General features: G+C 39.6%; 1 protein-coding gene across 1 annotated transcript in view; it reads right to left on the reverse strand.

Annotated features, from left to right (window-relative positions):
- Window positions 1–44: 44 nt before the first annotated feature.
- LOC107573573 (unconventional myosin-XVI-like) overlaps window positions 45–13,803 on the reverse strand; it is a 120,532-nt gene continuing 106,773 nt past the window's right edge. The window contains exons 29-32 of the mRNA XM_016260004.1: window positions 12,310–12,680; window positions 10,637–11,803; window positions 5,897–6,049; window positions 45–333 (exon numbers count right to left, since the gene is read on the reverse strand). Of these exons, the coding sequence (XP_016115490.1) occupies window positions 128–333; window positions 5,897–6,049; window positions 10,637–11,803; window positions 12,310–12,680 (1,897 nt within the window). The 3' untranslated portion in view covers window positions 45–127. The remainder of the gene's footprint in view (window positions 334–5,896; window positions 6,050–10,636; window positions 11,804–12,309; window positions 12,681–13,803) is intronic.

The raw sequence follows: 13,803 nt of genomic DNA on the forward strand, positions 1-13,803 counted from the left end.
GAACAGGGCTGGAGCACCACCCCTCTCCTCTAATGCACCTCTGAAGACGATCTCTAGATAAGCCTCGACTCATTTCATTTGGCAGAGTGCTGAGTCTGGGATGACATGGGACCCGCTCTCACTTTCATTACCCATGATTACATCTGCCATTTGGGGTCACTGGAGACCTTCTCCCCACCGAAGAGTGGATGACAGATGCCACAAGAGAGCGTGTGCATGTGAGTGTGGGTTTGTGTATATGCTTCACCTGAGTGTGGTGGCTGTCCATGTGCCTGTGTAACGCCGAGGTCCTGGACGCATTAGACTTTGGATGTCCCACGTCTTCCAACGTCCCTATTGAAAGAGAAATATCCGGATGTTAAATGCAACATTCTTCATGCATGTTCTGGATTATGTTGCTCTAATGTATTGCTCTAACTGTAATCACATAATGCGAACACTACATGGAAATTCCTCAATTTCTTTCTCTTTAAATTTCTGTTATTTAGCTTGTATATTTAGCAAATTGTAATATAATTAGAAATTGTATATAATTTCAGCCTTAGTTTTATGATGCGTTTGTTAAATTATGTGACCATCAGATTCAGTGCTTTGACTGCATTCCAAGAATTCTTTAATAATAATCAAAATTATTTAAATTTTTAAGAGAATTAAATCTAAAAAAAAAAAATAAAAAAAAATGTATGCAAGACGTGCATAAAATCTGTATAAATTCCTAGATATGCATCACAAAAGTCATATTGACTGAATAATTGGAATGAAAACTGGTTTATTGCTAATTCATTTTGTAATATTAAGTTTTTTTAATTATTAAATCTTAAAAATCTAATCATGAGAACAAGGGTATAAATTAATAAATTAAATAATTGTTAAAATACTAAATAATGATTAATACATAAAAGTACACCTCCCCAGAGACGAAGCTCTCGTCGAATATAGCGAACTGTTTTTATTTATTCCCTTAATATTTCTAATATTACATATAGTGAAACAAATTAGAAGAAACATTTCATGTTAAACAGGTTGTTTTTGAAAGTCGGTGCTTGAAATAAAAGCTTTTTATTTCATTGATTTTTATTGATGACTGAAGTGTTAATTATTTATTATTATTATTTTATTTTAATCATAGGGCTATAATTCATAGTATAATAGAACTGTTTTAAAATACAGTTTTTTTTTAAAACATTTTAATTGAGGAGTAAATATATAGTCTAATCTTTTGTTATCCTCGCAGCACGTCAGTTATTTGGTAATTATTGTGGGGCAAATTAATTGTAGTTTTAATTTAATAATAAAATTAACTTCATAATAATAATAATAGGCCTAATAAAAATAAGAATGTAACAGGCCTACATTAATTGGAAATGCCAAATATCTTAATATTGCCAACAATTTATGTTTTTGACAATATCTCTGGCTATCGTCGATACAAGATCATCGTCTTTCGACACAACCCAGCAAGGGGAGGTTATCGTGGGGTCTTTCGCAGTGCGTGCCCGTCCGCTAACGTTACGCCACTGGGCAGACAGCACATTGTCTGTTACGTCGTTTGGGCTGCCTTGTTGAGTGCAGTGGCACTGAGAACATTACATTTCACACACTTTAAGCTGTTTTATTTTCCAAATGTAATAGAAGTAGTCCAACGAATCGATTCGTTCGGTTTGTAATGCATATCGAACCGAAAGCCTCGTACCGAACGGTTCAATACGAATATGTGTATCGTTACACCCCTAGAAAGTAGCTATTGCCCAAATGTTTAGCAACAAGGATGTCATTGTAATAAATCCATATGAATTCCGACTGGTCTTGTTTCTTACATCTACTATATTTGCATATTGTTTAATGTCAACCACAAAGATGCATAAATAAATAAATCCATTATTATATGTTATGAAAACATTATAACAAGAACAACAATAATAATAATGGGGGGAAAAAAACATGTTATCATCATAGTAGATTTCCAAACATTACGGTACCAAAAAAGTACCATGGTATTACAGTCGTGTTCATAAAAAATGACTAGGCACTAGTATCATATTAAGAAACAGCCCCAATTCTGAAAACCATCACAGTCACTAAAAAACTTGTACAACAGATATGTCTAAAACCTGAGCTCCCTAAACTTTAACACTATTCTTCTGCTGTCTTGCAAGCACTGGTATTTCCTTTGGGAAATGCAAATTAGTTCATATACCATTATCTTGAAGATGCAGGCATTTAATGGCTGAGTGTATAGGTCACTGCTGGCTGTTTAAAACTTCCACCCACTACATCCCATCATGTGGAATATGGAAGTTCCCCCCGACACGCAGATATTAGCCTCACTGAGAGGACAAAAGGCCAAGAGACAGTGAGTGTATGTGTTTGTTTAAGGGAGACAGAGAGACCCTGAGCCATCTGATGGCTCTTTAGGAGAGCACTTTATCAAGTCCAGGGCCTTTCACTTTAATCACGGCCTGGCTCAGTGATAGCTTCTGGGTCAACTCGCTCCATCTTATCTTGTCTATTTCTCCAATCCCTTCCATTTCACTATCTGCTCTTATTCTGCCATACTTTCCTTTTCTCTTATTCTCTCACTTTATCTCCAATGTTTCCTCATGCATGTAAAGCACTGTGCCTGTGTGGTGTATGTCACGCTCAGCTGGCCAAAGGTTACGCAGTCATTGGAGCTGTCTCTGTGGTAAACAAACCTTGGGGGAAGGCTGGGCCGGCCAATGACATGCGATTGAGCTTTGAATAATTGGATGGATGCACATTAAGACATGCAACGGCCAATGGCTTAATGTAACATGGGATTGTGGGGTGCTGTGGGGTTAGCCTCCTCTACTCTTGATCACATTTATAAAGTAATGAAGAGAAAGAGTAGTAGACCTAACATTTTCACCCGAGTGATAATGGGTCTCATCACTAATAACTGCATACAAGTCTAATTTACGTGGCCAGAAAATGTTCTTGAGAATCTCAGTCGGATTTACATTAGGTGAAATTTGCAATATTTATTCCTACCCTCCTTTAATGTTGATGCACATGTTGATTATTATTCTAAATGAGGTAAATATATATAATGCACATAGTAATTAGCAATGATTTCGGATTCACAAACAAGTGACTTGGAATATGAACCAGTTCTTTTTAGTGAATCATTCAAAAATATTGATATATATTAAACATATATTTTATATTTGTGTAAATAGATTGCATTTATTTATATAGCATTTTTATTATATACAAATATATATATAAAATCTAAATGTAAATATAAATGAAATCTCATATATATATATACAGTGGGGCAAAAAAGTATTTAGTCAGCCACCAATTGTGCAAGTTCTCCCACTTAAAAAGATGAGAGAGGCCTGTAATTTTCATCATAGGTATACCTCAACTATGAGAGACAAAATGAGGGGAAAAAATCCAGAAAATCACATTGTAGGATTTTTAAAGAATTAATTGGTAAATTCCTCGGTAAAATAAGTATTTGGTCACCTACAAACAAGCAAGATTTCTGGCTCTCACAGACCTGTAACTTCTTCTTTAAGAGGCTCCTCTGTCCTCCACTCGTTACCTGTATTAATGGCATCTGTTTGAACTCATTATCAGTATAAAAGACACCTGTCCAAAACCTCAAACAGTCACACTCCAAACTCCACCATGGCCAAGACCAAAAAGCTGTCAAAGGACACCAGAAACAAAATTGCAGACCTGCACCAGGCTGGGAAGACTGAATCGGCAATAGGTTAGCAGCTTGGTGTGAAGAAATCAACTGTGGGAGCAATTATTAGAAAATGGAAGACATACAAGACCACTGATAATCTCCCTCAATCTGGGGCTCCACGCAAGATCTCACCCCGTGGGGTCAAAATGATCACAAGAACTGTGAGCAAAAATCCCACAACCACACGGGGGGACCTAGTGAATGACCTGCAGAGAGCTGGGACCAAAGTAACAAAGGCTACCATCAGTAACACACTGCACCGCCAGGGACTCAAATCCTGCAGTGCCAGACGTGACCCCCTGCTTAAGCCAGTACATGTCCAGGCCCATCTGAAGTTTGCTAGAGAGCATTTGGATGATCCAGAAGAGGATTGGGAGAATGTCATATGGTCAGATGAAACCAAAATAGAACTATTTGGTAAAAACTCAACTTGTCGTGTTTGGAGGAGAAAGAATGCTGAGTTGCATCCAAAGAACACCATACCTACTGTGAAGCATGGGGGTGGAAACATCATGCTTTGGGGCTGTTTTTCTGCAAAGGGACCAGAACGACTGATCCGTGTAAACGAAAGAATGAATGGGGCCATGTATCATGAGATTTTGAAAAAAACATGTTATCATCATAGTAGATTTCCAAACATTACGGTACCAAAAAAGTACCATGGTATTACAGTCGTGTTCATAAAAAATGACTAGGCACTAGTATCATATTAAGAAACAGCCCCAATTCTGAAAACCATCACAGTCACTAAAAAACTTGTACAACAGATATGTCTAAAACCTGAGCTCCCTAAACTTTAACACTATTCTTCTGCTGTCTTGCAAGCACTGGTATTTCCTTTGGGAAATGCAAATTAGTTCATATACCATTATCTTGAAGATGCAGGCATTTAATGGCTGAGTGTATAGGTCACTGCTGGCTGTTTAAAACTTCCACCCACTACATCCCATCATGTGGAATATGGAAGTTCCCCCCGACACGCAGATATTAGCCTCACTGAGAGGACAAAAGGCCAAGAGACAGTGAGTGTATGTGTTTGTTTAAGGGAGACAGAGAGACCCTGAGCCATCTGATGGCTCTTTAGGAGAGCACTTTATCAAGTCCAGGGCCTTTCACTTTAATCACGGCCTGGCTCAGTGATAGCTTCTGGGTCAACTCGCTCCATCTTATCTTGTCTATTTCTCCAATCCCTTCCATTTCACTATCTGCTCTTATTCTGCCATACTTTCCTTTTCTCTTATTCTCTCACTTTATCTCCAATGTTTCCTCATGCATGTAAAGCACTGTGCCTGTGTGGTGTATGTCACGCTCAGCTGGCCAAAGGTTACGCAGTCATTGGAGCTGTCTCTGTGGTAAACAAACCTTGGGGGAAGGCTGGGCCGGCCAATGACATGCGATTGAGCTTTGAATAATTGGATGGATGCACATTAAGACATGCAACGGCCAATGGCTTAATGTAACATGGGATTGTGGGGTGCTGTGGGGTTAGCCTCCTCTACTCTTGATCACATTTATAAAGTAATGAAGAGAAAGAGTAGTAGACCTAACATTTTCACCCGAGTGATAATGGGTCTCATCACTAATAACTGCATACAAGTCTAATTTACGTGGCCAGAAAATGTTCTTGAGAATCTCAGTCGGATTTACATTAGGTGAAATTTGCAATATTTATTCCTACCCTCCTTTAATGTTGATGCACATGTTGATTATTATTCTAAATGAGGTAAATATATATAATGCACATAGTAATTAGCAATGATTTCGGATTCACAAACAAGTGACTTGGAATATGAACCAGTTCTTTTTAGTGAATCATTCAAAAATATTGATATATATTAAACATATATTTTATATTTGTGTAAATAGATTGCATTTATTTATATAGCATTTTTATTATATACAAATATATATATAAAATCTAAATGTAAATATAAATGAAATCTAAGGGGGTCTGAATACTTTCCGTACCCACTGTATATATATATATATATATCAAGCAGCCCTCTTTGTTGCCTATAGTATAGTATAGTTTAGTATGTGTGATCTGTGTTGGTTTGAATGCTTTAAAACATGCAATTGCAAATGATTTGTAACGAATGTACATTAATGAATGAGATCCAGTGTTTGGTGTGCAGTCTTTACAAGCTTCATCACCCTTAACCTCTTGTGTGCCATTACCATTAGATATCTGGTTGCCGTTTTCAATGGGTGCAGGGTTCGAAGAGTTGGGAGAGGTGTGGTTGTTGGCGTTTTTGTCCTGTAACTGTGCTGACGGAGAGATGGGGCCTTGATCCTCTCGACCTGGCAGGTTAATGTTGGAATTTGAGAGTCCTATGGCAAAGAAATGAAGAAAAACATTTAATAAGTACACTGATTCGCAAATGTAACCTATGCTTCAGCACAACACAAGGCCCCACAGACCATCTAACCGCGGCCATCGACCTATGTGTTTCACAGTTTATGACAAAAAAAGGTGAGGAAGTGACATGCAAGTTAACACCTGCCACCTTGAGTCACTAACATTTCTGCAGGGGCATCTGCAGCTGCTCTGGCCAGAAATTACGGGAATGATTGAGTCTAGCAATGACGTTGACAGGAGGAAGAACGGAAGAACGGGGGGGTGTTTAAGCCTCATGGCATGTGCGCCTGCTTGGATCTGACCGCCACAGGGATGGATATAGCACAGGGGTCAGCTGCCCCTTTAAAAAAGCCCTGTTAAAATCCCTGTTTCCATTACAGCATGCTCTCACTCATGTCATGAGTATCTGACTTCACAGCCAGCGTTTGGGGTTATCAGAGATTCATTAACTGCAGCTTTGTGTCTGGGACCCCTACTGACACTACCTTATACAGTGCTGCTTAAAAGTTTGTGAACCCTTTAGAATTGTCTATATTTCTGCATAAATATAACCCCAAAAAATCATCATATTTTCATGCAAGTCCAGAAAGTTGACAAAGAGAACCCAATCAAACAAATGAGATGAAAATATATACTTTCTCATTTATTTATTCAGGACAATGATCCAATATTTCAAATTATGCAAAAGTATGTGAATCTCTAGGATTAGCTGTTAATTTGAAGGTGAAATTAGAGTCCATCTGTTCAGAGGTGTTTTTAATCAGTGAGATGACTATCAGGTATCAGTGTGTGCCCTGTTTTATTTAAAGAACAGGGATCTATCATCATGTTTGTGGAAGTGTATCATGGCACAAACAAATTAGATCTCTGAGGAGCTCAGAGAAAGAGTTGGTGTTGCTCATCAGGCTAGAAAGGTTTCAACAGCCATCTCTAAAGAGTTTGGACTCATATATATATATATATATATATATATATATATACACACACGCCATATATACGCAATACAGCATGCAAAAATGTTGTGTTGTAGACATGCTTTGAAATATTTCTCAAGCATGACACTAACACAAACATTATGACAGATTAATGTTTGTACATTTCACACACAGTCGTGAACATGTACATTAATGCGAGAAGTAATTTCCTCTGCTCTGGAGTGACACTAAGTGTGTCCTAAGACGTGCAAACACACACACACACACACACACATTGTACTCTGGGGATTCACAAACATTGCAGCGATTCACATCCGTCAGCAGAGCGGGAGACTTTGATATTTAATATTTCATAGCTACATCATCTCTTGTCCATGTAATATTTATGTGACTGGAGCTAATACCCCCTGTGCCCTTTACAATAAACTGAATCAAGACAGAGAGAAAAAATTAAAAATAAAAATATATATATATATATATATATATATATATATATACACACACACACACATACATACATACATACATACATATACATAGATATATAGATAGACATACACACATACATATATATCTCCAGACGACATTACACATGCACCCAGTAATTAAAGCTCATTGATTGTCTCCATAACATCCCAGAAAATGCTATTACACATGAATTTAACAAACCAGACATCTCAATCATTCACTGTAATCAAAGGAGAGTCCATATTGTTAAAATGATCTTTGCTTTAGATCCATATATAATTTTAAAATATCTGCTTCTGATTGATGCAATTAGTCGTAGTGGTAGCTAAGTTAATTGTATTGATCTTGGCGATGCATATAAACAGAATGCATACAGCGGATTCTCGCCACTAGATAGGAAAATGTCAAACAGTTCAACAAATACAGGTGCATCTCAATAAATTAGAATGTCGTGGAAAAGTTCATTTATTTCAGTAATTCAACTCAAACTGTGAAACTAGTGTATTAAATAAATTCAATGCACACATACTGAAGTAGTTTAAGTCTTTGGTTCTTTTAATTGTGATGATTTTGGCTCACATTTAACAAAAACCCACCAATTCACTATCTCAACAAATTAGAATACTTCATAAGACCAATAAAAAAAAACATTTTTAGTGAATTGTTGGCCTTCTGGAAAGTATGTTCATTTACTGTACATGTACTCAATACTTGGTAGGGACTCCTTTTGCTTTAATTACTGCCTCAATTCGGCGTGGCATGGAGGTGATCAGTTTGTGGCACTGCTGGGGTGGTATGGAAGCCCAGGTCACTGGGCAGCAGTCCAGTTCTTCTTCTCCTTAGCTTCTTCTTCTCCAGGTAAGACGCCTCTGACGTTGTTCGTTGTTCAAATTCTTGAATCGATTTTGCTTGACAGTCCTCATAAGGCTGCGGTTCTCTCGGTTGGTTGTGCATCTTTTTCTTCCACACTTTATCCTTCCACTCAACTTTCTGTTAACGTGCTTGGATACAGCACTCTGTGAACAGCCAGCTTCTTTGGCAATGAATGTTTGTGGCTTACCCTCCTTGTGAAGGATGTCAATGATTGTCTTCTGGACAACTGTCAGATCAGCAGTCTTCCCCATGATTGTGTAGCCTAGTGAACCAAACTGAGAGACCATTTTGAAGGCTCAGGAAACCTTTGCAGGTGTTTTGAGTTGATTAGCTGATTGGCATGTCACCATATTCTAATTTGTTGAGATAGTGAATTGGTGGGTTTTTGTTAAATGTGAGCCAAAATCATAACAATTAAAAGAACCAAAGACTTAAACTACTTCAGTCTGTGTGCATTGAATTTATTTAATACACGTGTTTCACAATTTGAGTTGAATTACTGAAATAAATGAACTTTTCCACGACATTCTAATTTATTGAGATGCACCTGTACTGGCCTCCATGGTGTCTTTTAGATGTAACCAATCACGGACTAAGATATTTAGATTAAAATTGTCAGTTGCACATTTGTGAAACAACATTGAATTTCTTACACTTATTTTGCACACAAGCACATATGGGTCAGGGTCATATGGGACCCATGCTCATAAATTAATGATGGGAGTAGGTAAAGCATCTTTAATTAAATACAAAGGTTAAGAGGAGGAGGCGAGGGAAACTGTGTTAGACACAGCATGTGAACTAAATTGGCAAACACACCCAACATCCTTCTTAAGAATGCTTTCTCGTCAAATTATCTTATTTTAATGTGACATTTAATGCTCTTTTCCTTAAATGAATATGTCCTTAATGTGCATTATATATTAGTTAAAAAAAAGATGCCAGAACACCATTCCAGATTATTCTGACTCAATTCAACATTTGGGCCCATAGTGTAGAAGCATTTAAGGGCAGTTGTTGCATAAAGATGTTGTTGTGCCGTAAAAGTGATCCAGAGCAGATGCAAAATACAGCCTAAACCTCCATCATACATAAACGCTCTGCCTGCATCAGAATGGGTTTCTGAGAGAGAACACTGAGGTTTTATGGTAAATGACTGTTTTATCAGTACTGACCTCACTTTTGTTTGACAAAGACAAAGCATGGCACTGGATGAGTCAAGAAAAATCATACTAAACAGGACGTGCCTTTCAGTAACCACATATATGAAATGACATTTAACCAGAAGAGTGCTGGGAAAGTTTCTATAATTTGACCAGACTATTTTAATGCTCCTCCAGCAAATTAAGCATGACCATGTGTGCTGGTGAGCATAAACTTCTTTGATGAGCTATAAAAAATCTGTGTTTCAAGACAAATCTGTGATTCATGTCTCTGGAGCATGCAATACAACAGTTTAAAAGGACAGTTCACACAGAAATGAAAACTGTGTAATCATGAGCTGTGTTTCCATCACCCTTCAAACTGTGCAAATTTAATATTTTGCAAAACTGCAATGGAAACCGTTTTTCTGCATTTACAGGTCACCTGGTGTAAATAAAAATCACAATCATTCTTTAATGTACTATAACCTCCAAGAAACCCCTCATATGAGGCCGCTCTAAAGAACAAGCAGATTTCATAGTCATTAATGCTTGGATAACCCCTTATTTATACTGCACACGTCTGCGGCGCATTACGGCTCAGATGTGGCCACTCTAGTCAATGCTTGTGTTTATGCCAGCCACGTTGCCACACGTCTATGCTCGCAAAAGATACATGTCTATGTCTCCTTCGATTAAAAATAATGGCTAGTGCGACGGCTGCAATATACGTAAACCTACCATCCATCAACATGACTTATCGCGAGAGGAAAGAAATACGTTTTAGTATTACATCAGTTAATCGAAACACCATCATTTTGCAATAGGTTTTTTATTGACATTTATAAAATATCGCAAAATTTTGACTTTGACTTTCTTTCTACTGTGAAACAAAAGATTTCAGCAAAAAGTAGAAATACTGTCGCTCTGTGGCACTTTCAACATTGATTTTTCTGACTGAGAGGCCGGACATGGTTCAACACTGGATCAACTATAGACAAAGTGCTTGAGAGACCTGCTTGGTCATTCATGTATGCAATTCCTTTTGGTGCCAATAGGAATAAGTAATTATGTAAGGAATAATTACTTACAACACCTTTAGAACACATGTACCCAAACACATGCACACACCCTCACTCACCGCTGTCACGGATCTTTCTTCCAGTGGTGGACTTGCGAAGAAGGCTGCGCCCTGAGCTGAAAAGGGTGTTGAGCTCATCTAGAGGGCTGGTGAGGGGTCTTCCATTGGCAGGGTTGAAGAGCAGAGGCGAGGAGGAGCAGGAGTGAGCTCTGCGGGGCTCTGGCCTCGAGGTCTTTACTGGGGAGAAGGGAGGTTTGGAATACGAACCCCCGCAGAGACGGTCTGACACGGGATAAAATACCCTCTCTTTGGGAGAATCGGTGGTAGCCACAGAAGCTGCACGGGTCAGGGCCAAGACGTTTGGTTCAGGGGGAAAGGGGAAGTGGGATGGGGGACGGTAAGGAGGTGGAAGTGCTGCCGGAGGGGGAGGAGGAGTCAAGGGTGGCGTAGATTTGTCTGGCATTAAAATGGAAAGACTCGGTGAGGAGTCAGCTCTTTGTCGGGTATACTGTGGTGAGAGTGGGCTGCCCCCATCCTGGCTGGTGTAGTTGAGGTTGGTCTCGAACACTGGCAGCTTCTTCACCTCCAAAGGTGTAAGGGGGGACTCATCCGAGGCGGGAGAGCAGGTGACAGGGGACGGAGGGAAGACTAGAAGTGGGGGACGATGTTGAAGGAGGTTGGGGAATGGAGCAGGAATGTCACATGCCGTCCCATCCTTGCCCTGCTGCTTTCCCCCGAGCGTGCCAGAGTGCTCCATCAAAGTCACAGGCCTCTTGATTTCCAGCACTGGGGCAGGTAGGATATTAGTAGTGGGATTGACAGCTTCAGGCTTGACCACTGGAGCTGACCCCACCTCATCAGTTGGGAAGTACTTCATTTCCTCGTATACCGCCTCTCCCAGTTCTGGACTGTGGGAGTCTGCCAGTCTGAGGGTTCTTGAGGCCCCCACCATCTCAATATACACATCCTCCTCATCCTGGCAGGGGTATAGGCTTAGCACAGAAGAATGGGGACCGTCCGCAGATGCTGCTCGCTGGATGAGGCCCAAGCAGTGGCCGCCTCGTAACAGGCTGACAAGTTTCATGTCCGTGGGCCGTGCAGGAGAAGGTACAGAGATCTCCTCATAGGAGCCCGTCAGTTTAGTATTAGGGCTACGTTTGGGCTTGGGGGGTGGGATTTTCTTCATGGTGCTGTAGTCATCACTATGAGGACGAGGTTTAGAAAGAGCTTGAGGTATAGTGGGATGATGGATGGTTTTGGAAGGAAAGGGAAAAGCTATTTACTGGAATGCCAGGAACAATTATCAATATTGAAGTAGATTAAGACATTTAGTTCTGTGTTGCATGAAACATGTATATGGCCAAAAGTATGTGGACATTTGAACACCACACCAACATTGTATTTAAAATTAATTAATATTTAATCTACATTTATTACACTGAAACTACTGTCATTAATGGCAAGTTGATACTCCCTAATTCTCCTTGCACTCTTCTGGAAAGGTCTTTTCACTAGATGTTGGAATAGGGATGCAAGTATTGCACGTATTCTGACACAAGCGCATCAGTGAGGCTAGACCTTGATGTTGCATGATGGGGTCTGGCTCCCAAAGGTAAATCAGTGGGATTCAGGTTTAGGCTTTGTGCAGGTCAATATTTCATATGTATAATAGAAGAGGGTGTCCACATACTTTTGGGCATGCAGTGAATGTTTCAGCTCATATTTATACGTACGATCAGAAGGAGAGAGTTGGGATTTTGGTGGGCTTCCAGATGGAGAGGCTTGACCCTCAGCAGGGCTGTCTTTGGGTGCAATACTCAGCCCTGCACATACTGCCTCGTACGATGCACTCAGACGTGTATTAGGGTCTCGTTTGGGTTTGGGAGGAGGTTGTTTTCGTGGGGAGGAGAGGCTCCCTCCATTTCCCTCCTCAGTGGAGTGTGGCGCAGGCTGAAGGGCTGCTTTGATTGATGTCCCGATGCTGGAGTGTACCAAGCTGTCCATAACCAGGGGTAGAGGCACAGAGCTGGAGCGGAAATGCCGGAGTGGTCTGTTCCCCCCACGATCTGCCACATTGTTAACCCTCCCACTTTTTTCAACAGCCCTAAACAAAAGGATGATGGGATGAATAATTTAGCAAATTCAAATGGTACAACTGCTTGTGGAAATAAGATTTCGAGTGCCGTTTCTGTCATTCATCATGACTGGTATTACCCTGGTATCTTTCCCCCTCCCCAATCTAGCAAATCATTATTTACTCATATGTTCGTTATTTCAATCATTCACTCACTATCAGACTAGAAGCATATGTCCTGTCTCAATGTATGATCAGTAGTGAAGGTGCTAAGCAGCTGTCATGTGTGGGAGGATCAGCCTCAACCTTCATAAAATCAATACACCAATGTCAAGCTGTCCATTAATTTTTGGGCTAAGATTTCATTACACTACACTAACTGGAATGGGTGTTTCCTTAACAATAAAGATAAATAAAATAAATGACTAGTCTTGTCAATCGAGTAAAATAATAATTACATGATATGCAGATCAAATTAATTCACAAAAAGTGGTACCTCATGGTAGTCAGGTGGCACAATGAATTGTGGTAAAAAAATATATATACACAGTGCAAAACAAAGTGGTTTGCTCTTTGTGCATATTTGTTTTTTTAGCATGCATTAATATTAAAAACTCAGACACTACTCATTTAAATGTTCCCTTGATACCAGTAAACGATAACAACAAATTAGCATTGCATTATGATTCTAAACTCTATGATATACAGAAAGCCTGAAAAGATTATTTACATTACTGATTGTTTAAGTCTAAGCCAATTCCTGTAATACTCTAATGTGACAAACACACTCTTGTTTGATATTTCCCCTATAATCTGGGCCTACCATCTGTTGTTCTCGCAGGAAAAGCGATGGAGTGTTGGGGTGGATGGTCTTTGGGGAACAGGGGGTGGTGAGGGGTTACAGTGACTTAAAAATCTAAGGAGATTTCAGCAACCCAGAGTGGGGGTGGGTCTTATCTCTCTCTCTGATTAGCAGTATGGAGCTCCTCACTGATTGAGTTTGCCACATCTAGATTAGCTATGAAACCCCATCACTCAATCACCTGCACCTCCCTCATTTGTGATGCTAAAAGTGAATGTATGTGATAAATGCGTGTGCGTGTTTTAAAGAACAAGAAGCCCACCCCCTTCATATGATAAGATGGTCATTGCA

This window comes from Sinocyclocheilus grahami, unplaced genomic scaffold (genome assembly GCF_001515645.1).
Source record: "Sinocyclocheilus grahami isolate Dianchi unplaced genomic scaffold, SAMN03320097.WGS_v1.1 scaffold1979.1, whole genome shotgun sequence".
Lineage (NCBI taxonomy): Eukaryota > Metazoa > Chordata > Actinopteri > Cypriniformes > Cyprinidae > Sinocyclocheilus > Sinocyclocheilus grahami.